At 43.8% G+C, this 23,837-nt stretch overlaps 1 protein-coding gene across 3 annotated transcripts in view; it reads right to left on the reverse strand.

Annotated features, from left to right (window-relative positions):
• Window positions 1–23,837, reverse strand: part of LOC126183746 (uncharacterized) — a 526,769-nt gene that overhangs the window by 89,647 nt on the left and 413,285 nt on the right. For all 3 annotated transcript variants that reach the window (XM_049925962.1, XM_049925961.1, XM_049925960.1), the window contains exon 4: window positions 3,900–4,016. In XM_049925962.1, the coding sequence (XP_049781919.1) occupies window positions 3,900–4,016 (117 nt within the window). The remainder of the gene's footprint in view (window positions 1–3,899; window positions 4,017–23,837) is intronic.

Here is a 23,837-nt window from a genome sequence, read left to right on the forward strand (position 1 = left end):
GAACAAGAGTAGCAGGATGTTTGTAGTGCTGTTAACATAGATGACAAATATAATGCTTTCCTTAACACATTTCTCATGCTCTTATAGAGTTGCTTTCCATTAGAACATTCTGAATGGGCTACTACTAGTTATAGGAAGCCCGGGTGGCTGATTAATGGGATAAGGCTATCATGTAGAACAAAGCGGGAATTATATCAAAATGTTAGAAGTAGTCACAACAAGCTACAGTAGCCCATTACAAACAGTATTGTAAGGAGCTTAAAAGTGTTATTAGGAAGGTAAAGAGTATGTGGTTTGCAAATAGAAAAGCTAATTCAAAGGATAAAATTAAAACCATATGATCAGTTGTAAAGGAAATGTCTGGTTAGCAGCACAAGGTCGACGATATAAAGTCAGTTCGTAGTAACAATATTTCTGTTACTGGTAAATCAGATATATGCACAGTATTTAACAACCATTTTCTGAGCATTGCTGGTGAATTTGCCAAGAAAGTTAAATGTTAGGAAAACCAGATGTCAAACTTATATTGGTAGGGAGAAACTTAAGAAAATGTAACGAAAGAAGTGGTTTACAAAACACCTGTCCGACCGATTCTTGAGTATTGCTTATCACTCTGGGACCCTGACATGTAAGACTAGTAGAGGACTGAGAGAAGATCCAACGAAGAGAGGCGCGTTTCGTAACATGATCGTTTGGTCGGCTCGAGTGCATTATAGAGATGCTCACTCGAGCTAATATAAAGCTTTACTTACTATCGCTCTGCTCAGGCGTCATTTGAAATGGGGGGGGGGGGGGAGACAGGTCTCAATGGTTCCAAAAGTAGGGGAAAGTCGGGAAAGAGTACGCACTTAGAATTTAACCGCTCATACCCAGTAGATGAGAAGATTAAAACGAACTTTTCGTATAAGAAATTATTGCTATTTGGGAACAACACACATCAGTTACAGCTGCCTAACCTTTTACATAAACCTTAAATATCAACATATGTAAGATGCTTTTCGTTCGTAGTCCTAGCCGCATCGTCTGGTAAGAGTAGAAGACACTTAGTCAAAGCGTGTGCACTAACATATATCACAAGAAAATTCACCTTGTCTTTCATAACCGGTGAATTCTTCATGCCATATTTGGGAGTCATTATCACACTTCATCCAGTCTTCCACGATAGTCCCCCTGTAGACTTCACCACACTCTGCGTAATTCAAAATATCAGATCCCACCTTGGATTTGGACCAGGTTGTTCGTGAAGATGAACTCCAGATTAGCCCTAGAGATTCTGCGTTATTGGTACTGTTGTTTTGTCTCTTCTTGGTTTTGTCAGATTTAGCTTGTTCATCTCAGAATGCATTTTTCTCGGATTTTTTTGACACTTTCTTCTTTGTTGTGGATCGATTATATTTTGGCAGTGGGTAAATACTGGATAGGCCTACGCCTTTTCGTATATCAGCCCTCTGAACTTCATTTGAGTTACGTTCTTGGTTTTTCCTTGGTGACTGCACAGTAAATCATCTGTCACTGAGGAGCAGCAGTTGTTCGTGGGCTCCTGTTAATCTTCTTTGCTTTCTTGAGTTGTTAGAAATTCGGCTCTCTCAGTGATTTCTGATAGAGCAAAGTCTTCTGCTGTGGAGACATCCGGATTGAACGGGAATACTCCAGTTCAGTCGAAGGATTTCTCAGCTGTTTGGATTGTGGCTGCTTTAGATGATGATGATGATGACATTTGATTTCTGGGGCGCTCAACTGCGCGGTCATCAGCGCCCATACAAAGTCCCAAGTTTTACATAGTCCAATTTTTTTACACAATCCAATCTAGTCACTGTCACGAATGATGATGATGACGACGAAATGATGAGGACAACACAAACACCCAGTCCCCAGGCAGAGAAAATCCCCAACCCAGTATGGAATCGAACCCGGGACCCCGTGATCCAGAGGCAGCAATGCTAGCCACTAGACCACAAGCTGCAGACAGGCTGCTCTAGAAAATGCAGCTCGAAACAAGGCACTCACATCTGTCTGCCTAATGGCTCTTCTCGTATTAGTAACCGCTAGAAACGAAGAGGGAGGGGTGTTAAGAGTACGCGCCTAGTCTTTCCCGCTGTCACAACGTACTCTTAATCGATGCGCCAAGGAGTTGAAAAAAATATCACAAATGGCAGTCTCTGCTTGGTTCCGCTGTCAGTTGTATTCACGTGCTACAACCACTAAATCTGACGGAGCTCTTCAAGATTACATGCGATGGCGTCAATATCCACTGAAGAGTCAAAGAAACTGTTACTCCTGCCTAATATCCGTGTAGCGCCCCCGCTAGCACGCAGAAGTGCCGCAACACGACGTAGCATGGACTCGACTAATATCTGAAGTAGTGCTGGAAGCAACTGACACGATGAATCCATAAATCCGTAAGAGTACGATGGGGTGGAGATCCTTTCTGAACAACGCGTTGCTAGGCATTCGAGATATGCTCAATAAAGTTCATGTCTGGGGAATATGGAGGCCAGCGGAAGTGTTTAAATTCAAAAGAGTGTTCCTGGAGCCACTCTGTAGCAATTCTGGACGTGTGGGTGTCGCATTGTCCTGCTGGAATTGTCCAAGTTCGTCGGAATGCACAATGGACATGAAAGGATGCAGGTGATAAAACAGGATGCTTACGTACGTGTCACCTGTCAGAGTCGTATCTAGACGTATCAAGGGTCCCATATCATTCCAACTGCACATTATTACAGAACATCCACCAGCTGACATGCAGGGTCCATGGATTCATGGGGTTGTCTCCGTACCCGTACACGTCCATCCGCTCGATACAATATGAAACAAAACTCGTCCGACCAGGCAACATATATCCAGTCATCAACAGTCCAATGTCGGTGTTGACGGACCAGGTGAGGCGTAAGGCTTTGTGTCGTGCAGTCATCAAGGATACACCAGTGAGTCTTCGGCTCCAAAGCCCATATCGATGATTTTTCGTTGAATGGTTTGCACACTGACACTTGTTGATGGCCCAGCTTTGAAATCTGCAGCAATTTTCGGAAGGGTTGCACTTCTGTCACGTTGAACGATTCTCTTCAGTCATCGCTGGTCCTGTTCTTGCAGGATCGTTTTCCGGCCACAGCGATGTCGGAGATTTGATGTTTTACCGGATTCCTGATATTCACGGTACACTCGTGAAATGGTCGTATGGGAAAATCCCCTCGTCCTCGGAGATGCTGTGTCCCATCGCTCGTGCGCCTACTACAACGCCTCGTTCAAACTCACTCAGATCTTGCTAACCTGCCATTGTAGCAGCAGTAACCGATCTAACAACTGTGCCAGACACTTTTGTCTTATATAGGGGTCCGCAGCTCGTGGTCGTGCGGTAGCGTTCTCGCTTCCCGCGCCCGGGTTCCCGGGTTCGATTCCCGGTGGGGTCAGGGATTTTCTCTGCCTCGTGATGACTGAGTGTTGTATGCTGTCCTTAGGTTAGTTAGGTTTAAGTAGTTCTAAGTTCTAGGGGACTGATGACCATAGATGTTAAGTCCCATAGTGCTCAGAGCCATTCTTATATAGGTGCTGCCGACCGCAGCGCCGTATTCTGCATGTTCGCATATCTCTGTATTTGAATACGCGTACACCATCATTACTCTACCATTCAGACATTTGGTATTACACTCGTCCGGTATGAGACGTTCCCGGGGAGGGGGCAGGGGGTTTCACTGCTGTCCGATCCGCACAATAACCATGGGTTCGGTGTGGGGCGGCGCTGGGTTGGGTGGACTGCTGTGGTCTGTTGTGGGGTTGTGAACCACTGAGAGCTACGGCAGGACGAATTCTCTCCGACGTGTATGGTCCCCAGTTTAATACACAATAATACACACACAATACATGTAGACGTAACTAATAGTAATGTTAATTTAGGTACTCACCATTCATGTAATACATGTTCCCATGGTCCACGTAGCCGTTCGTGTACACGTATTGCTCTTCAGGAACATTCACCAAACCGCACCGCTCATTTGGAATTACTTCTTCGCCAATCTGCGCTGCAAGAACGAAAAACCGCCGTTAGCAGAACACAGAGATTCCTATAATATTAAATACCATTCTATGATTTAAAATTATGCAAAATGACCTTTAGGTTTCTATGTCCCCATCGAGCGATGAAACAGCAATGGTTTTGTACGTAAGTATACAAAAATACTAAACAAGGAAGAAATACAGCATTACACATCCTTAAAAAGAACTTTTCAGCTAGATACATTTTACGGAGAACGAAAGTTTTACTACAAGCTTGTCGTGGAGGATCTTGAAGACAGAATTAAGGCCAACACCAGGTTAAAAAGAAATAGTCATTTACAAGACAAAGCAAAATAATACAACGTGAACTTCTTTGAACCAAATTTAAGTGGGCGTAGCTTTCAGTTCGCTTATTTCCCTGTTTTCTTTCCTTTCTTTTAAACGTTTACTTATGTACTCGTTACTGTGCTTATTTACTGCCTCGGTCTAGGTGGCAGCACCTGCTACAAAGGGAGAAGACTAACTTCAGAAAATAAAACATCTCCTCGCCTCAGCGACGAGGTATTATTCAAGGCATCAGCAGCTGCAGAAGTTGGTTGTTTTATTTACCAATAAATGCAAGCCGCCAACAGTAAAGAACTGTGCAGATTAATATGATAAATCATTCGCTATTGGGAGAGGCTGCATCCCACATACATCACACTATCAGGACGGATAAAATGCTACACCGCTGCGTAACAAATGCCCCCCCCCCCCCCAAATTCTATAAGTCCCTCCAGATCCTTGAGCGTGATGTACTCCGCCTCGCCTTCCGTATACGCCTCCCGTCCCCCACGTGGATCCTCTATGATCTCATTCCTTTCCCCCATCTGCTCCTATTCCTCAAACATATCTGCATCCTCTACACCTCCCGCCGTCTTGAATCCCCTCACCCCCTGGTTGCTCCTCTCCTCTCCCATCCCCGCCCCCTGCCACGTCTTCACCGTTGTGTCCCCCCTACCCTCCATCTCTACACCCTACATCTCCTTTCCTAAGGTGGCTTCCATCAACTCCCCCTCCCAGATGATGCCCTCTCTCCCTCCATTTATCCCTCCTATCAACTCTGATCCTCACTCCCCCTCCTTTCCTCTGTCCTTTCCCTGGGCTCCCTCTTCCCCCTTTCTGTCTTGTTTTCTCCCCACTAAACCTCTCCCTACCTCCCTTCTCCCCCCCCCCCCGAGTCCTTTTGTATTCCCCTTCTCTGCCTACCCCACTCCCTGTCGCGTCTGACCAGCGCTCCCCACCCCTCTTATGGGTCCTCATCCTCCATCAGCTCCTTTTCCGGCTCCCCCCCTTTTTTTATTTTCCCATCATCTGTCCAGTTTCCCCCCACCTGCTCTCGGCTGTGGTATGTCACATTTGCCAACTTTTTAGTGCAGTGTTTCAGTGAGTGTTCAGTGTTGTTCGTCTTTCTCATGTTGCGAACAGAAACCATGCTGTCGCTGGGTGTGAATTTTATGTCTTTTGCGAACAGAAACCAGACTGTCGCCGTGTTTTTTTAATTGTCTGTCTATTGTTTTACCTGTCTGCTTTGTATGTATTTTCATAGCGTCATCATCCCTCTGTTCTTTGTTTTAAGTTCCACGATTTCTTTTCGCCATGTTACTCTTTAAGTCTCCGATTTTATCGCCTGTTTTTATTATTTATTCTCTTCATCTTTCTAACAAAGTCTGTAGGCTGAAGAGCGGCATATTAAGCTGCTGCCAACCCGCCCCCTTCGGGGGGAACTGAAATTCAACAAAGGAAAAAAAAATGTAACAAATGTTACTTCTTAATTTAATTGTGTTGCCTTCGTGATACTCTTATCTTTTACTAATCTCTGGTTGCAGTTTTCATACATTACTCAGCTGTACTGTGATATTGCTTGCCACCAAAGCTAACTGCACAGCTAGGAGGTAAATCATTTTGTTCTATCACATATTGTGTCATTAGTTCCTAAGCACTCTTCTCCTTTCCGTAAGCACTCACGACCTCGGGACGTATTACAGAGTGGTTATAATTAAACTTTCGCTACTTGGGTCAGTGTAGACGGAAAACTATTTACCGTATGTGTACCCAACTATAAAGGAATGATGTTCAGAACGTACGCTGCAGGATTTGCGTTGTTAGTAGTGTAAGTGTCATGACTTGCTGTCAGGCGCCGGTACCTGTACAGTGACTCAGGAGTGAAACACAAGCATCAGTGTGCATTACAGCTGCAGACAGTCAGCATGGGTCTGGACAAGACGAGCAGGTCCTTATTCGTAAAGTTGTTTTATCAAAACAACAGCAATAGTACTCGCGAGTATCGACGCATTAAAGGAATACGGAGAGGTCCTCTTTCCGCATCGGGGTTGAAGAGCATGGTTCGGAAACTCGAATTAAGTGGCGATTTGGGAATTTTTCCTGGGAGAGGCGACGGCCAGTTGTACACAGCGCACAAGCTGTGTTACGACAGTTCTACATTCCATGGTCCACCGCTCGAAAAGTGCTGTTTAATAATTAATGTCGTGTGACTAGGGCCTCCCGTCGGGTAGATCGTTCGCCGGGTGCAAGTCTTTCGATTTGACGCCACTTCGGCGACTGGCGCGTCGATGGGGATGAAATAATGATGATTAGGACAACACAACACCCAGTCTCTGAGCGGAGAAAATCTCCGACCCAGCCGGGAATCGAACCCGTGCCCTTAGAATTAACATTCTGTCGCGCTGACCACTCAGCTACCGGGGCGAACGAAAAGTGCTGTGAACAGTTGTGAAATGTTACCTCTAGTGTGGTGTCGTGGATTCAGATGGTGGTAACTTTGAGCAACGTTTGTAATATGGAACGTAAACGTGGTACGCAGTTAACAACAAATATAACCCTTTCATGTGGATATTAAAATGTGTTTCTTTCAATGGTTTATTCGTTATTTCTCTTCCGAATGTCTCTACAAATGTTTTCACAAAGCTTCATTGTCCTGCAATCCCTCGTTTTCCATGGGCACCCTCTCATGTAGCGAAAGTTTAGTTACAACCACCCTGTGCGTTAGAGTGAGATTGCCAATTTTTTGAGCCGTTGATATGAAAGACTTTACTAAGAGACTCATTATGGAGAAAGATGTTACCTGCATTATCGGACATTGCATCAACGGCTGGGCCTTTCTAATAAAAAGAAATATAATAAATTACTAGCAAATTTCCAGACGAAAAGTGAAGACAAGGCGTATATTATTAAAGTTTCGTAGTCTTTTGAACCGCTTCGTGAATGACTTATATTAAAGAGATTACAGGTATTAGTAACGCATAAAAAATATCTTCTATTCAATGAGACACTTTTAACGCATGGGAATATACCTTGCCTAGTTATTCATTTGACATCAAACCCTGAGAACCATCTTTATGAGAGATATTTAAGTACCGAGGTGGGGTTCCTCTTATTTCCTCAGCGCAATGTGCCAAGCTTGTTGCTCCGCGCTATTTATGACTTCAGTGAGTGTTTATGTAATGTACTGAAGGATTTTATTTCAATTGTTAGTGGTGTTTATGCAAATTAAACAAGGGCAAGAGCCCCTGCATAAACTAATCCTCTAAAATAGTAACAAATGTAATGTTCCCGCCGGCCACTGTGGACGAGCGGTTCTAGGCGCTTCAGTCTGGAACCGCGCTGCTGCTACGGTCGCAGGATCGAATCCTGCCTCGGGCTTGGATGTGTGTTATGTCTTTGGGTTAGTTAGGTTTAAGTAGTTGTAAGTGAAGGGGACTGATGACCTTAGATGTTAAGTTCCATAGTGCTTAGAGCCATTTGAACCATTTTGTAATGTCCCCACCTGATGAATGATCCACCACATATTTGTTTATTGTTCTCTTTATTTTTCACAGGTTGGTTCCGAATGTTTGAGTCAAAGTAACTTGCTCGTGAAACTATTCACCAGAGCTTACGTAGCGAAAGAGTTCATTTCGGTTGAACGTAATGACCAGGCCGTTGTTTGAAATCCAATAGTGTTCCCATCTAAGTTTGGACAGTTCTTGTCATATGAATGGACAGTTACCCTGTTGTAGTATTCCACCACTTGGAATGGACGCTTAAGGATTAAAGATTAGCCGTCCGTGGTGGCCGAGCGGTTCTAGGCGCTACAGTCTGGAACCGCGTGACCGCTACGGTCGCAGGTTCGAATCCTGCCTCGGGCATGGATGTGTGTGATGTCCTTAGGTTAGTTAGGTTTAAGTAGTTCTAAGTTCTAGGGGACTGATGACCTCAGAAGTTAAGTCCCATAGTGCTCAGAGCCATTTTTGATTAAAGATTGGCTCCTTTTCACCTTTAACATGTTCACGCCGGCGCTGAGAATTGTGTTTCTCGCTGTGGGGCAGCGGGCATATTCATGCTTTCCTTCAGCTGGCTGCGCTGCTTTTTCTGTTTCTCGTCGTAGGACAATCAAAATGTTCAAATATGTGTGAAATCGTATGGGACTTAACTGCTGAGGTCATCAGTCTCTAAGCTTACATATTACTTAACCTAAATTATCCTAAGGACAAACACACACACCCATGCCCGAGGGAGGACTCGAACCTCCGCCGGGACCAGCCGCACAATCCATGACTGCAGCGCCTTAGACCGTTCGGCTAATGTGGGACAATCATCATATTCAAACGCTTTAGGCTGCTATTTTAATATATCGACCTTTTATTATGAAACTGGTAGAAGTCCAGCCTTTTAAAACAACGAAAAAGCACCTAAAATAATTTGGCCCAAAATTAACCACAAATTATGAGAATGCTCTCTCGTTGAAGGGGCACACAAAATTGTATTCACAGCTGTTCGTTGTGCCTGGCTTATAGGTAATACATCGTAGGTTGTCATACAGCTGTAGCATAATGTGTAGAGTCGAGCGTGAGCCACCAGTGGTACACGCCGCCCGGTGAGAGTGTCTAGCGTGAGCCACCGACGGTACACGCCGGCGTGAACGTGTTAAAGGAACTCACTATCGACTGACATTTATAGGAAAACTAGTGGACGACTTGCAAGTTGCAACGCAATATGACTAATATTTACAGTATCAGCGACGATTTTCACAATACCGCACTAACTATCAGGATTATGGCCTCATGACTTTGTCCGACACCATAACACTTGTAAAATCGAAACAACCCTTGAAGAATCCCATCCTCTAAAGTCGACAGGACGGCTTCACGAGTACAACTGCCTGCTCCGCTGTAGTATTCCTAGAACCACTCTGATGAGTTTTCAGCTTACATATCCCATTGAAGCTAACTTTAATTTCTAGTGGTGTGAGAACCATTGTTAGTGGCTTGATAGAGCCTTCATACAAAATCGTCCAATTATCGTTAGCGACGACAGCATCTGCGTTTGACCAGCATTCTAACCAAAGTGGGTCGCGAAGTTTTCAATCGTGTATTTCTGACACAAAAGATCAATAGTGCATGGAGGACCACTGAATGTCCAACAGTTTGTGACATTATTAGTCCAAATTCGATCCCCGTAATTTAAGCTCTCACGTAAACAGCTTAATCTATATTGGATGTAAACAAACCAGTCAAAATTCGGTTTATCAACATTGTATATCATTTATTTTTATTTGCGTCCATGTAGAAGGTGTACTTACAATGTTTTCCAGTATTTAGTCCAACATTCACAATTACTAGAATGTATCAGGTATTTCCGTGACGTAGTCAACTCGAGTCACCACATTGATGAACATTTAAACTGGAAGAAATACATTTGGAACTCCGAAACAACTTAGTTCAGCCCCATTTTCATTTCCAACCAATGCAAATATGGGAAAGCACATATCAGTAAGTTGAAATATATTCCGTAATTTCATTCAGTAATGTCATGTGGAATAATGTTCTGAGGTAACTCATCTTTAAGAAAGCCCAAAAACGTGCTGTATGAATAATATGTGGTGCTCAAGCACAATCATCTTGTGAATATCTGTTTAAGGAATTAGGTATTTTGACTACTGCCCCATAGTATATTTATTCCCTCAAGACGTTGGTTGTATATAATCTACTGCGGTTCACAATGAACAATAATATACGTAATAACAATTCCAGAAAGAAAATGACAGTAATTACTCCACATTAACGTTGTCTTGAGAAGAAAAAGGGATTCACAATGCTGCTACCAAAATTTTTGATCACTTACCGAATGATATAAAATATGTGACATACAAGAAAGTTAAATTTGAAAACAAACTGAAAAAGTTTCTCATTCACAACTCTTTCTGTCCCGCAGGCAAATTTCTATTTATGCAATGTGCAAAAGGTGGTGGCTAGCAAATAATAACTCCTAACTGAGTTTTAAAAAAATAATTATAAATGGTAAGCATGTAACCACATTTGCATATGAATATGTAACGTGAATGTGTAAAGTGACTTATTCCATACCGTTACTATCAATCATACAAATGATCCATGAAACATGAAACTAACTACACTACTGGCCATTAAAATTGCTACACCACGAAGATGAGGTGCTACAGACGCGAAATTTAACCGACAGGAAGAAGATGCTGTGATATGTAAATGATAAGCTTTTCAGAGCATTCACACAAGGCTGGAGCCGGTGGCGACACCTACAACGTGCTGACATGACGAAAGTTTCCAACCGATTTCTTATACACAAACAGCAGTTGACCGGCGTTGCCTGGTCAAACGTTGTTGTGATGCCTCGTGTAAGGAGGAGAAATGCGTACAATCACGCTTCCGACTTTGATAAAGGTCGGATTGTAGCCTATCGCGATTGCGGTTTATCGTATCGCGACATTGCTACTCGCGTTGGTCGATATCCAATGATTGTTAGCAGAATATGGAATCGGTGGGTTCAGGACGGTAATACGGAACCCCGTGATGGATTCCAACGGCCTCGTATCACTAGCAGTCGAGATGACAGGCATCCTATCCGCATGGCTGTAACGGATCGTGCAGCCACGTCTCAATCTCTGAGTCAACAGATGGGGACGTTCGCAGGATAACAACCATCTGCACGATCAGTTAGACGACGTTTGCAGCAGCATGGACTATTAGCTCGGAAACCATGGCTGCGGTTACCCTTGACGCTGCATCACAGACAGGAACGTCAGCGATGGTTTACTCAACGCCGAACCTGGGTGCACGAATGGCGAAACGTCATTTTTTCGGATGAATCCAGGTTCTGTTTACAGCATCATGATGGTCGCATCTGTGTTTGGCGACATCGCGGTGAACACACATTGGAAGCATGTATTCGTCATCGGCATACTGGCGTATCACACGGTTACACGTCACGACCACCTCTTGTTCGCATTTACGGCACTTTGAACAGTGGACGTTACATTTCAGATGTGTTACGATCCGTGGCTCTACCCCTAATTCGATCCCTGGGAAACCCTACATTTCAGCAGGACAATGTACGACCGCATGTTACAGTTCCTGTACGGGCCTTTCTGGATACAGAAAATGAACGACTGCTGCCCAGGTCAGCACATTCTCCAGATCCCTCACCAACTGAAAACGTCTGGTCAATGGTGGCCGAGCAACTGGCTCGTCACAATACGTCAGTCAGTACTCTTGACGAACTGTACCTGTACACGCCAACCGAGCTCTGTTTGGCTCAATGCCCAGGCGTATCAAGGCCATTATTACGGCCAGAGTTGGTTGTTCTCGATACTGATTTTTCTGGATCCATGCACCCAAATTACGTGAAAATGTAATCACGTGTCAGTTCTAGTATAATATATTTGTCCAATGAATACCCGTTTATCATCTGCATTTCTTTTTGGTGTAGCAATTTTTATGGCCAGTAGTGTAACTACATCCCAACACGTTATGCAGTGCCGAAGAATACCCTCTAGGATTGGTGCACGTTGAGGGGTTGTACTGTTAGTAATTCATTTGCCACAGTTACTGGCATTCCCATGGCGCGCAGGAGCTTGTCTGTGCACCCTCTGTTTCTTCCCCGCATACAATAACTGTGACGAGTTTAGAAGTGAACATTGATTAAAACTTCAATTATACGGTGCCCCACCGACGAATACGTATTCCTGTTGAGCAACTGCAGCCATTTGAACGAGATCGCATTGTGGGTCTGCGGTAAGCCATATGGACACATCGACGGACTGCTGTACATATTGGGCACAGTGTCGCTTATGTGTGGTTGTTTCCATCAGTGGTCTATGGAACATTCGCACACCTGCAGACCAGGTTCTGGACTTCTGCGTAGCACAGAATTAGGCCGAGTCTGACGCGTATAGCTGCCACGTGGTCTCTGGCGCCATGTCACGGATTGCGCGGCCCCTCTCGCCGGAGGTTCGACTCCTCCCTCGGGCATGGGTGCGTGTGTTGTTCTTAGCATAAGTTAGTTTAAGTTAGGTTAAGTAGTAGGTAAGTCTAGGGACCGATGACCTCAGCTTTTTGGTCCCTTAGTAATTCATACACATTTGAATATTTTTTCTGACGCATATTTCGAGCAGCGGTGGCCGACCGAACATCAGCCATGGAAGAAATTCGGGCACATGTTTCACCTATTGTGATGCCGAGGAACATTGGAATCCGTCCGCTTGCAGTAGGACTAATGTCACCGGCAGCCACCGACACCACGACACTCTTAAACATGGCTACTCTGGTGTCGTGGAAGACTCGACTAGAGGATGGAATGACGCTCTGTCGTCTTCAGTGATGAGGGTAGGTTTTGTCTTTATGCGAGTATTGGACGTACAGGCGTATGGCGTAGAGCTGGTGAGCGGACTAGTGAGTTGCATGCGTTCACGACACGCAGATCCCGCCCCAGATCTAATGGTGTGGGAGGGCACCAGTTACAACTCGCTGTCACATTTTGTGTTTCTACATGGTAAAGTAGCCATTGCCCGCTACATTGCATGCGTTGTTATGCCCGTGATACTGCCATTTCTTCGACTGTGAGGTGGTGTGGTTTTTCAGCAGGACAAAGCACGTCCATATGCGGCTGCTGGTATGGATTGTGCTCTTGTACGTATACAACAACTGCTCTGGCTAGAAAAGGCTCCAGATCTCTCGTCAGTGGGACACACAGAAGTCATGGTGAAGTGGGAACTTACTCGTTCCCCAGAGTCTGCGAGAACCACTGCCGAATTGCAACAAAGGTTACAAGATGCTTGGGACAGTCTGTTGCAGGCTTTCATTCAGCGTATAATCATTTGCATGCGAGAACACACGCCTAGGTTGCTGCCAGAGGTGGATCCGTGGTATACTGATGCGACTGTTTGGGTATCCATTATTGTGACATGTTAATTTCATTTGGTCTGAATTTATCAAGTACTCCTACAATGATGAACTATTTCTGGCACATCCTTTGTCAATAAAATGACTTTAAATTTGTGGGTGTTGCATTTTCTCCGGCAGTGTATGATTTAGTTTTATTTTCATCAATGTATAAGGTGTAACTACAATGTTTTACTATATTTAGCCCAATATTCGCAACCACTAGAGAGCATCTGGACTTTCCGTGACGTAGTCATTTCGTGTCACCGTGATATAATCCCAGCTCACAATACGGTGCTCTGTTTCGAAGGGGGGAAGATTGGTAAATTTGTTGTTTCGCTGTACTACATTCATCGCGGAGATTAAGTGTTCCCCCACTTGAAGTCGGAAATAATATGACTCCACAGTCGTAAACTTCTTTAGTACGTAAGCCTGGCGGTCAGAATTATTTAAATAAGGTTTAATTCTTTCACCTGCTGTCTATATGGAAACAATCTCAAGATGTTGAATGGCACAATTTGTTGACATTGGTTCACACAACTAGAAAATTGTTAGTATTGTCAAATAAAAAATCTAGAAGTTCTTGAATTGATGGTTTGGTAGCAGTCGTGGAGTGTGAGATAAAAATTGTACTTCAGTCTTACAGTGTGATTTAGCTGCTCCTACCGATGTCGTTTTATACAACCCGCAATATTTTATCTGGCCTTGAAGAACCACGCGCAAGATTTTCTTATTCCCTCGCTCGCTTCGTGCTTAGTCCTATAGAAAAAATGAACAAGATCTTTTTGTAGGAAATTTAATGTAGTTAAATATTGTACTTGGATATGTTTTCGCTGGAGGCCACGGTTTTTCGAGTGAATCAAGAAAAACGCACTTCCATCCCCACTCATCCCTCATCAGTCAGGATTTCTAGTATGTTGTTCGTGGCACTACCTTCTACTACTGTACATGAATTTCCGACTACACGAACTAATCCCGATATTTGATCTTTTTTGGTCTCTGTTGATTGGGATTTTACGCCACCAGCATAGCTAGTTATTTCGTTAACATTATTAATTTAAACGTGTCCGTGAGGGCAATGAAAGAAAAAAAAACTTCTTTTGGAAACGTTACCCTAAAACTAATTATGTTACCAATTCGATCCAAACTTAACCCTTACAAATGATTCAAAGGGCTCCAAGCACTATGGGACTTAACATCTGAGGTCATCTGTCCCCTAGAACTTAGAACTACTTAAACCCAACTAACCTAAGGACATCACACACATCCATGCCCGAGGCAGGATTCGAACCTGCGACCGTACCAGCAGCGCGGTTCCGAAGCGCCTAGAACCGCTCGGCCACAGAGGCCGACATTAACCCTTACAAGCACATCAGTTTCGTAATCCGAAGGTTCTAATACAACACTGTCATCGTGTATTTTACGCTGTTAAAATTCAAAAAAATGATAAATAAAATTTACACAAACGTCAGTCTTACAACTTGTAAGCGTTCGATTAACCCGGTGGCGTAATAAGGCCAGTCAGTAAAGACCAAAAAAGGTCGAATGTGGGAAATAATCCGTACAGTTGCACGTTTCGGTACAGTGACAGTGACAGAAGGGAGTGCCATGAATGACACACTAGAAATTCTGACCGATGGCGCTGAGGTGCGAGTGGAGGTGCGTTTGAAGGTCACTTTTGTACGTTTCTCTTGAATAGCTCGAGAACTACAGCCTCTAGCGATATCGTGTCCCAGTAAAAAATTAACTACGTTGAATTTTTTTCAAAAAGGTCCCGTTCATTTTTTTTCTATAGTAATAACAGATTGCGCGTAGCGAGCGAGAGAATATGAAAATCTCGCACATTTTTGAAGAGGTAGACATAACATTGCAGGTTGCAGAAAACGACATCGCTAGTGGCAGGTGAATCACCATCTTTATTAACTCAAAGAGATAACGCAGAACGTGAACTTTGTCTTTTCGATGAATACAATGAAGTAGATCCGCAAGGCACTTTAACTGCATCATATTCACATAGAATTACGTAAAGGTTCTTGAAATATCGAGCGAGCCAGTTCCAGGCACATCCCTAAAGAAATTTACATTATTCGAAGCTTCTTACTGTTAACGGCCTAACATCTAATACCTCAAGTCTAACTAGGGAAATCTTGACTTCCGGTCCCTATCTACAGAAGCGATAAATTAGTTTTAATACGAAAAGTATGAGGCACCGATGTGGGACAGAGTATGCATGTGACAAATTTATGCAGCCATTACCACGTTGTCAGGACAAAAATAGAAAAACGCAGAGTGTTGTATACATTTGTTGGCTCGATGTCAACGTGGCCGCATTACTCTTGTCTCTTTATAAACGCAACATGTTAAGGACCATTTTTCTCGGAGCTCCAACATTATTAGGGAACTTTCCTCCATTGGATCTCTGCCAAAAAATTTCATTGTGAGCGCTGGTCTACGTGTTTAACCATCCCAAAAACGTTAACTTCACGGAAACAAGTCGATGGCGTAAGAAACGGATGTCAAATTTATAACGGTATGGTGGAGGTTATAGCATAATGCGACGATGAAAAATTGAGGAAAGCGTTTCAAAGTGTATTACTGAATATCGTAGCGGTGGAAAGACTTATTACAAAATATCAGTATCTCCTGGATGCATTTAAAAAGTTGTGATGTTGTTGGGCTTCTAAGGAATATACACAGTGCTAATTTACACTGTACTAATCACAATGTCGCTAAATGCAGGCACATTCGTTTGTATTCGACCCGGAGATACCCAGTTTGAATCCTAATGGTGGAAGACAGTTTCATTACATGTATTTGGCGGGTAACAGGAATGCAGGTACCACCTCAATGTCTTGGCGTGAATACCAAAACTCTCCACAGTTGTCTTTAATATTTCTCTTAATACGATATGATCCCCCTGGAAAACCGGGGCCCTGATAGTACTAGAATTTAACACAGGATGCTAGCCCGTAGTAATGAGACAGGAATTTTTTGATTACCAGTTTATACCCTTACGAGGTAGATCTAAAAATGGTTCAAATGGCTCTAAGCACTATGGAACTTAACATCTGAGGTCATCAGTCCCCTAGACTTAGAACTACTTAAACCTAACTAACCTAAGGACATCACACACACCCAAGCCCGAGGCAGGATTCGAACCTGAGACCGTAGCAGCAGCGCGGTTCCAGACCGAAGCGCCTAAAACCGCTCGGCCACAGCGGCCGGCGGGGTAGATCTATGGAACATAAATAAAGAAAATTTACATTGGGAAACTTCTTTTTTGTTTTTGGTTCGATAGATTGTACAGAAACCAAGTTGCGGTTGCAAGAGTTGAAGGGCATGAAAGAGAAGCAATAATTGGGAAGCGAGTGAGATAGGATTGTAGCTTATCCCCAATATTATTCAATACGTACATTGAGCTAGTAGTAAAGAAAAGATAGGAGGAATTTGGAAAGGAAATTTAGGTTCAGAGATAAGAAATGCAAACTTGGAGGTTTGCCGATGATATTGTAATTCTGTCAGAAAGGTTAAGAAGATGGAAGATCAGTTCAACAGAATGGGTGGTGTCGTGAACAGAAGTTATACGCTGTCCAGACACATTGATGTGGCCACCCGACAAAAGCCTGAATTACCACCTTCTGCCGTGAGGACCGCTATGGCACCTACAGGAAAAGAGTCAGTGAGATTATGTAACGTATCGACGAGGATGAGGAACCATACGGCCGTCCGCTGTGGCCGAGCAGTTCTAGGCGCTTCAGTACGGAACCACGCAGCTGCTACGGTCGCACGTTCGATTCCTGCCTCGGGCATGGACGTGTGTGTGATGTCCTTAGATTAGTTAGGTGTAAGTAGTTCTAAGTTCTAGGGGACTGATGACCTCAGATGTTAAGTCCCATAGTGCTCAGAGACATTTGAACCTTTTTTTTTTGTGGAATCATGCCGTGGGCAGCTGCCCTAGATTTCACCGTTGAGGATCCATTGAGCGAACAGCCCGATCGAGGTGATTTCGCAGCTTTTCGATTGGGTTTAATTGCGGAAACCTTATCGGCCAGGGAAGTACAGTAAGATCATCTTGATGCTATGCGAACCACGCACATAAAATGGGAGCTGTGTGACACGTTGCATTGTTCTGCTGGTAGATGCCATCTTGCCGAGGAAAAATAAACTACATGTAGGGGTGGACATGGTACCCACGGATAGATGAATACTTGTGTTGATCCATAGTGACTTCCAGATTGACGAGATCACTCAGAGAGTAACAAGAACACATCCCCCAGATCAAAACGCTCCGTCCTCCGGCTTGGTCCCTTCCGACTATTGTTGCAGCGTGTTTGCTTCCCGTTCGATGGAGCGTAAGACGTGATTCATCTGAAAAGGCTACCTGTCGCCACTCAGTGGACGTCCACTTGCGATACAGGAGTGCAAATACCGGCCTTCGTCGCGGATGAACAGCGGTCAGCGTGCGTGCATGAACTAGGAGCCCGCTGCAGAGGCCTCTACGCAGCAACTTTGCCGGCCTTGTGACCGAGCGGTTCTAGGCGCTACAGTCTGGAACCACGCGACCGCTACGGTCGCAGGTTCGAATCCTGTCTCGTTCATGGATGTGTGTGACGTCGTTAGGTTAGTTAGGTTTAAGTTGTTCTAAGTTCTAGGGGACTGATGACCTCAGAAGTTAAGTCCCATAGTGCTCAGAGCCATTTGAACCATTTGCAGCAACTTCCGTTGATCGGTCGTTTGTGATACACTGTCGGCAGCCCCTTCGTTCATCTGCATGGTCAGTTGCTCACCATTTGCGTGTCTATTCTCCCGTACACATCTCCGCAGCAGTCGTCCACACCTGTCACCTCTGGCCCATTATGCACCACAGTTGCCTCGCCACCAGTTTTGGATAGCGCAGTTTTGCCATGCACGGAATACTTTAACCGCTGCGGCACGCGAACAGTATACAGACTTACCCGTTTCGGAAATACTTCCATTCGTGGCCCGAAAGCCACTTATCATACCTATTTGAACGTCAGATAAATCGCTCCGTTTCCTCATTACGACCACGACATCACTGTTTTCGGCGTCCCCCCGGCACACTTCGTACACCATCCACTGTTAGTGCTGCCACCTGCTGTCTGTGAGTGATTGCACGTTGACGTCGAAAATAGGCGGTAGTGACATTAATATGACTGGACCGTGTAATGTGAATATCAACCAAAGGGTAACAGAATGTAGTCGAATCAGGCGATTCTGAGGGAACCGCAAAAATTGACTAGAAGAAGGCATCGGTTGAGACACTAAAAGGATTAGGCGTGTTTGCCAGTAAGGCAACAAAATAACTGAAAATGACAGAAGTAGAGGGGACGTTAAATGCAGACTGGGAACAGCAAAAAAAGCGTTTCTAAAAAAAGAGAAATCTGAATCATTGAATAAAATTTAGGTGATGGGTAGTCTTTTCTGGAAATATTTGTCTTGAGTGTTGCCTTGTATGCAAGTATGACTAGAGCCTCCAGTCGCGTAGGCCGTTCGCCGGGTGCAAGTCTTCCGATTGGATGCCACTTCGGCGACTTGCGCGTCGTTGGGGATGAAATGATGATGATTAGGACAACACAACACCCAGTCCCTGAGCGGAGAAAATCTCCGACCCAGCCGGGAATCGAACCCGGGCCCTTAGGATTGACATTCTATCACGCTGACCTTTTTTTTTTAATTCTTCGTTGATCTCATTTTGTTCTATTTTGTTCGTTGTATATGATCGGGGCGGACGTCTTATGACACCCGTTCAGGTTGTTCATTGATCCGTTCACTCAGGTTTTTTATTACAGACGGTATTTAAACCCTCTGACCGAACACGCTGAGCTACCGTGCCGGCACCACTCAGCTACCGGGGGTGGACTGTATGCAAGTGAAACGTGGGCAATGAGTAGTTGAGACAAAAAGAGAATAGATGTTTTCGAAATGGGATGCTACAGAGGAAAGCTGAAAATTAAATGGCCGGCCGGTGTGGCCGAGCTGTTCTAGGCGCTTCAGTCTGGAACCGAGCGACCGCTACGGTCGCAAGTTCAAATCCTGCCTTGGGCATGGATGTGTGTGATGTCCTTAGGTTAGTTAGGTTTAAGTAGTTCTAAGTTCTAGGGGACTGATGACCTCAGACGTTAAGTTCCATAGTGCTCAGAGCCATTTGAACCATTTGAAAATTAAATGGATAGAACGGATAACTAATGAAAAGGTACTGAATCATCTGAGTGGAAGGAAGATTAAATTTGAGACTAGTCTGTCGAACTTCAAAGCATAACGTTTAAAAGGAACTGATGCAGAGTGCGTGTATCTGATGTGCTACAGTTTGGTCATTTACGTAAATAGTGCTGTGGAAAGAAAAACAGATACAGGTCGTGAAATGTGAGGACATAGTACGTCTAATTCCATGAAAGTAATAATCAATAAACGATCGCCCATTTTATTCCACTAAAATCAGAATGTGCTGTCTATAGAAATGAAAACGAACCCTGTATGAATTTCGTATTCAGCTTGTCTGAACTTCCTGCCATAAACTGTAGTACATAGATTTAATTTTTAGAAACCCCCAGATTATAGCGATTCATCACTCGTTTACAACCTTCAACAATTTTGGCAGTGAATTTTGTTATATTCAAAAACAAGAGTCAACCGCTGGACACAGCAGCGCAGAAGCAGACAGTCGGAACAGAGATGGTAGTATCAGTCGCGACTCACATATGTCATCAGGTAGGAGAATATTCCTTGTATATAACTTTGGTCTTCCAAAATATTGATAGGAAACAGGGAAAAAAAGAAACCATGTCATGTGTCCTTTCAAAATCTAGCGAGCATTTGTTTTTCGAACTAACATACACTTTAAACAACTCTTTCTTTCACCTTGTAAGAACACAGATATCAAGGCAGATAGAATCAACCCTCAGGGAGTGATACAGCGAATTAGTAACGCTCACGAGAAGCCCCACTGTACTCAAAGGATGCTGCTTGGCGCCAGCCGTTCGTTTTGGCGCGTAAGTGAAGCAGTTGTGAATGAGCCTTCAGGAAAGTAGTAATGCGAGTGTGCGGGTTGTGGCGATCGGGTGTAAAACTTCTTAATTTATAGAACTAAAGTCAGAGAATGTCACTTGAATTGAAACATATTCTAAAGACTGTTTTGGCAGTGGCAAACTCGATTCAAACGGTGCCAAGCGCATGATGCGGTTGCAGAGGGAGTGTGACTAAGCTCTTAGCAATAACTTTGCTTATGTTTAAAGTATAATAAATCAGTTGCTGTCAAATCTGTGTGAACTTCATTGAACTTCATCATATTCATGATAGACAGTGCACGTCTCAGCGACAACACGGTTAAGAACTTTCTCGAACTGGAACGAGTTCAAAATGGCTCTGAGCACTATGGGACTTAACATCTGAGGTCATCAGTCCCCTAGAACTTAGAACTACTTGAAACTAACTAACCTAAGGACATCACACACATCCATGCCCGAGCCAGGATTCGAACATGTCGTAATCACCAAGTACGAATGCCTACCAAAACTTAGACAGCCAAAAATACGCGAGTTGGTTTAATAACTAGGAGGAGCCACTTAAAATCTGGTGAAACAGTATGCTTATCTACAAACATCTTCGCAGCCGAAATTATTCGAGCGTGTGTTATAATGACTGGGTCGTTCCGGTGTTCCAGTGCGTGAACTTGAAACACTGACATTAACATTTCCTTGTTTTATGTAGTACGAAATTAGCAGATGTCGTAGATGACTGAACTAATGACAAAGTTTTAGTAACCAGCAATAAATTCACAAGCCAATGGCCTCGCCGCAGTGGTGACACCGGTTCTCGTCAGAAGACTGAAGTTAAACGCTGTCGGGCTGGGCTAAAACTTGGATGGATGACCATTCTGTCTGTCGAGCGTTGTTGGAAAGCGGGGTGCAATCAGTTCTTGTGAGGCAAACTGAAGAGCTTCTTGACTGAGAAGTAACGGTTCCGGTCTCGTAAACTGACATACTGCCGGGACAGCGGTGTGCTATCCGCATCCTTTGACACCTGTGGGATGAGGATGACACGCCAGCCGGTCGGTACCGTTGAGCTTTCATGGCCTGTTCGGGTGGAATTTATTTAGTTTAATACATTTATAAACGACGTGTGGCATTAAAACTCCTGTTATGTAAATTTTGTGACAGTGTTGTGTATTTGATGAATTCAACGCGTGTGTTGTTCATTCAGTTTTTGCTGCCGAATTAAATATTAGTGGTGGAGAAAGACAGTAAAATTGAAATAACGAAAGCTACAGCTAAAATCTGTCCATTCGATAAGGGCATGAGGTAGGCGGTGTCTTTAGTGCTTTTCGAGGGAAGAGCTGGGGCCTGCCCTAAAAAAAAAAAAAAAAAAAAAAAAAAAAAAAAAAAAAAAAAAAAAAAAAAAAAAAAAACACGCGCGACTGCTACTGTCGCAGGTTCGAATCCTGCCTCGGGCATGGATGTGTGTGATGTCCTTAGGTTAGTTAGGTTTAAGTAGTTCTGAGTTCTAGGGGACTGATGACCTCAGATGTTAAGTCCCATAGTGATCAGAACCATTTGAACCATTTGAAAGTCACCTTGGAAGTTTCTACTCATTTTCCCACACTACAATGCCATGTGCACTATCATAATACGACATTCAAACATCCCGCAACTTTACGACTGGGAGACGGAGGAGGGTGTACTGGAACATTCCTCCTATTTACCTGAAATCAGTCATTGTCATAATGATATCTTTCCTGAAGCGAAAGAACTGATAACAGTAATAAACTTCTCTGACTATGCCTTAGTACACTCTTTTAAAACATACAACAACGAAAGAGGCTCTATTGTGCATACTCCGTTTGCCGCTTGTTTACACACTCGTCCTTTCATCAGCAGTAGGTTTACAGTTTAGTAGCTTTCGTATTTGTACACTAAGGGAACAGACACGTGTTCTTCCATCAGCAGTACGTTATAGCGAAGGATTGTAATCACTTACAGTCAAGTTCAAAAATGGTTCAAATGGCTCTGAGCACTATGGGACTCAACTGCTGTGGTCATAAGTCCCCTAGAACTTAGAACTACTTAAACCTAACTAACCTAAGGACATCACACACATCCATGCCCGAGGCAGGATTCGAACCTGCGACCGTAGCGGTCGTGCGGTTCCAGACTGTAGCGCCTTTAACCGCTAGGCCACTCCGGCCGACTACAGTCAAGTAACTTTCGTATTTTTACACTCAGGGAACAGCTCTCGTAGAAGCTCTTGCAGTGGAAACCTAGATACATCTTAAACATCTTCAGCAAATATCAGAAAGTGAGGTCACAAACGAAAAATAGTAGCAAATTCGTGATTCCACTGCAAGAGAAGAGCATAAAGAATTAAAATATGTTTCGCGTCGGGTCTGTTAATGACAAGAAATAAACCAGCCTGACTAGTCTGAGGCCCTGAACACAGATCGTCTGCCTATAATTCAGTCGCACACAAAATTTAAATCCTAGACAGCAGAAATGGCATAAAACAGTCGTGGCAATTCACGGCGATATTCTATGTGGACGAATGCCAAGGCTGCTTTCTTGTGTCAGGTCTGCACGACCACTGAACATCATCGCTCCCTGCATCATCCTCCCTTCGTGTTTTGTTTGTTTTTGGCGCTGCTATTTATACGAGGTGCGCGGTTTCCTCAACTGTGAAGGTTAGGCAAAGGATGTCGTTGTATTTTCCTGAACTATTACAACTCTTACAATGTTCGAAGTTCTCTAATGTGGGTTGACGTTCTTCGTAACCACCGGTGTCTCATTTATCTTCTACGCAAATGGGCATAGAACGTAATGTAACCATCATCAGAATGATGTCTCTCAATCAAAGAAAGCGATCCTCGTACGCATACATTTGATCTCAGACGTAGAGCGACATGAAATAGTGTTCTCACACATACCACAATATTTATAAATGCTGCATTCGAGAAACTAGTGTATTTCTGGCGAAATTAGAAGTTGCAATTTGAAGTGTTATTGTCGTGGCAACAAGGGAAAAAAAAGGGGAACATATACAGGGTGACTCACCAACTATTGCCACCTAGAATAACCCCGAAAGTATGCTAGTAGCTAAAAAGTTTGTGGGACAAATGTTGCATGGAACAATGGAGGCCATAATATGACGTTGGTTTTTTGTTGCTTGGTGGGGTCGCGTCAGAGATATGAAGGTCAACTTTGTTTTTTTTTTTTAAATAGGATGCTATAGTTCGGTACTTATTTTCTGATAGCGGCTATCGAAACGAAACCAATGATGTGTAACAGTAAGGTCTTTTAAGGTCAAAGAAGGTCAAACAGGTCGCATGAACGTCTGTTTACAAAAGGTGTTCGAAGTGATGACCATTGGTATCAATGCAATGCTGCAATCTTCTTATCATGGATTGAGTGGTATTCCTTATCACTTCGGCTGTTACCGAAGCACATGCTTTGACAATTCTCTCTCGTATATCGTGTAAATAGTAAATATTCGCCGAATATGGCGTATTCACCTAACGTGCCATTTACATGTAAACACCATTCGACAGTTTCGCAATACAACACTAATATGAACGGTAAGACTAGTATCTTCGAATCAAGCGAATGT

The sequence above is a fragment of the Schistocerca cancellata genome, chromosome 4 (assembly GCF_023864275.1).
Source record: "Schistocerca cancellata isolate TAMUIC-IGC-003103 chromosome 4, iqSchCanc2.1, whole genome shotgun sequence".
NCBI classification, from domain to species: Eukaryota; Metazoa; Arthropoda; class Insecta; order Orthoptera; family Acrididae; genus Schistocerca; species Schistocerca cancellata.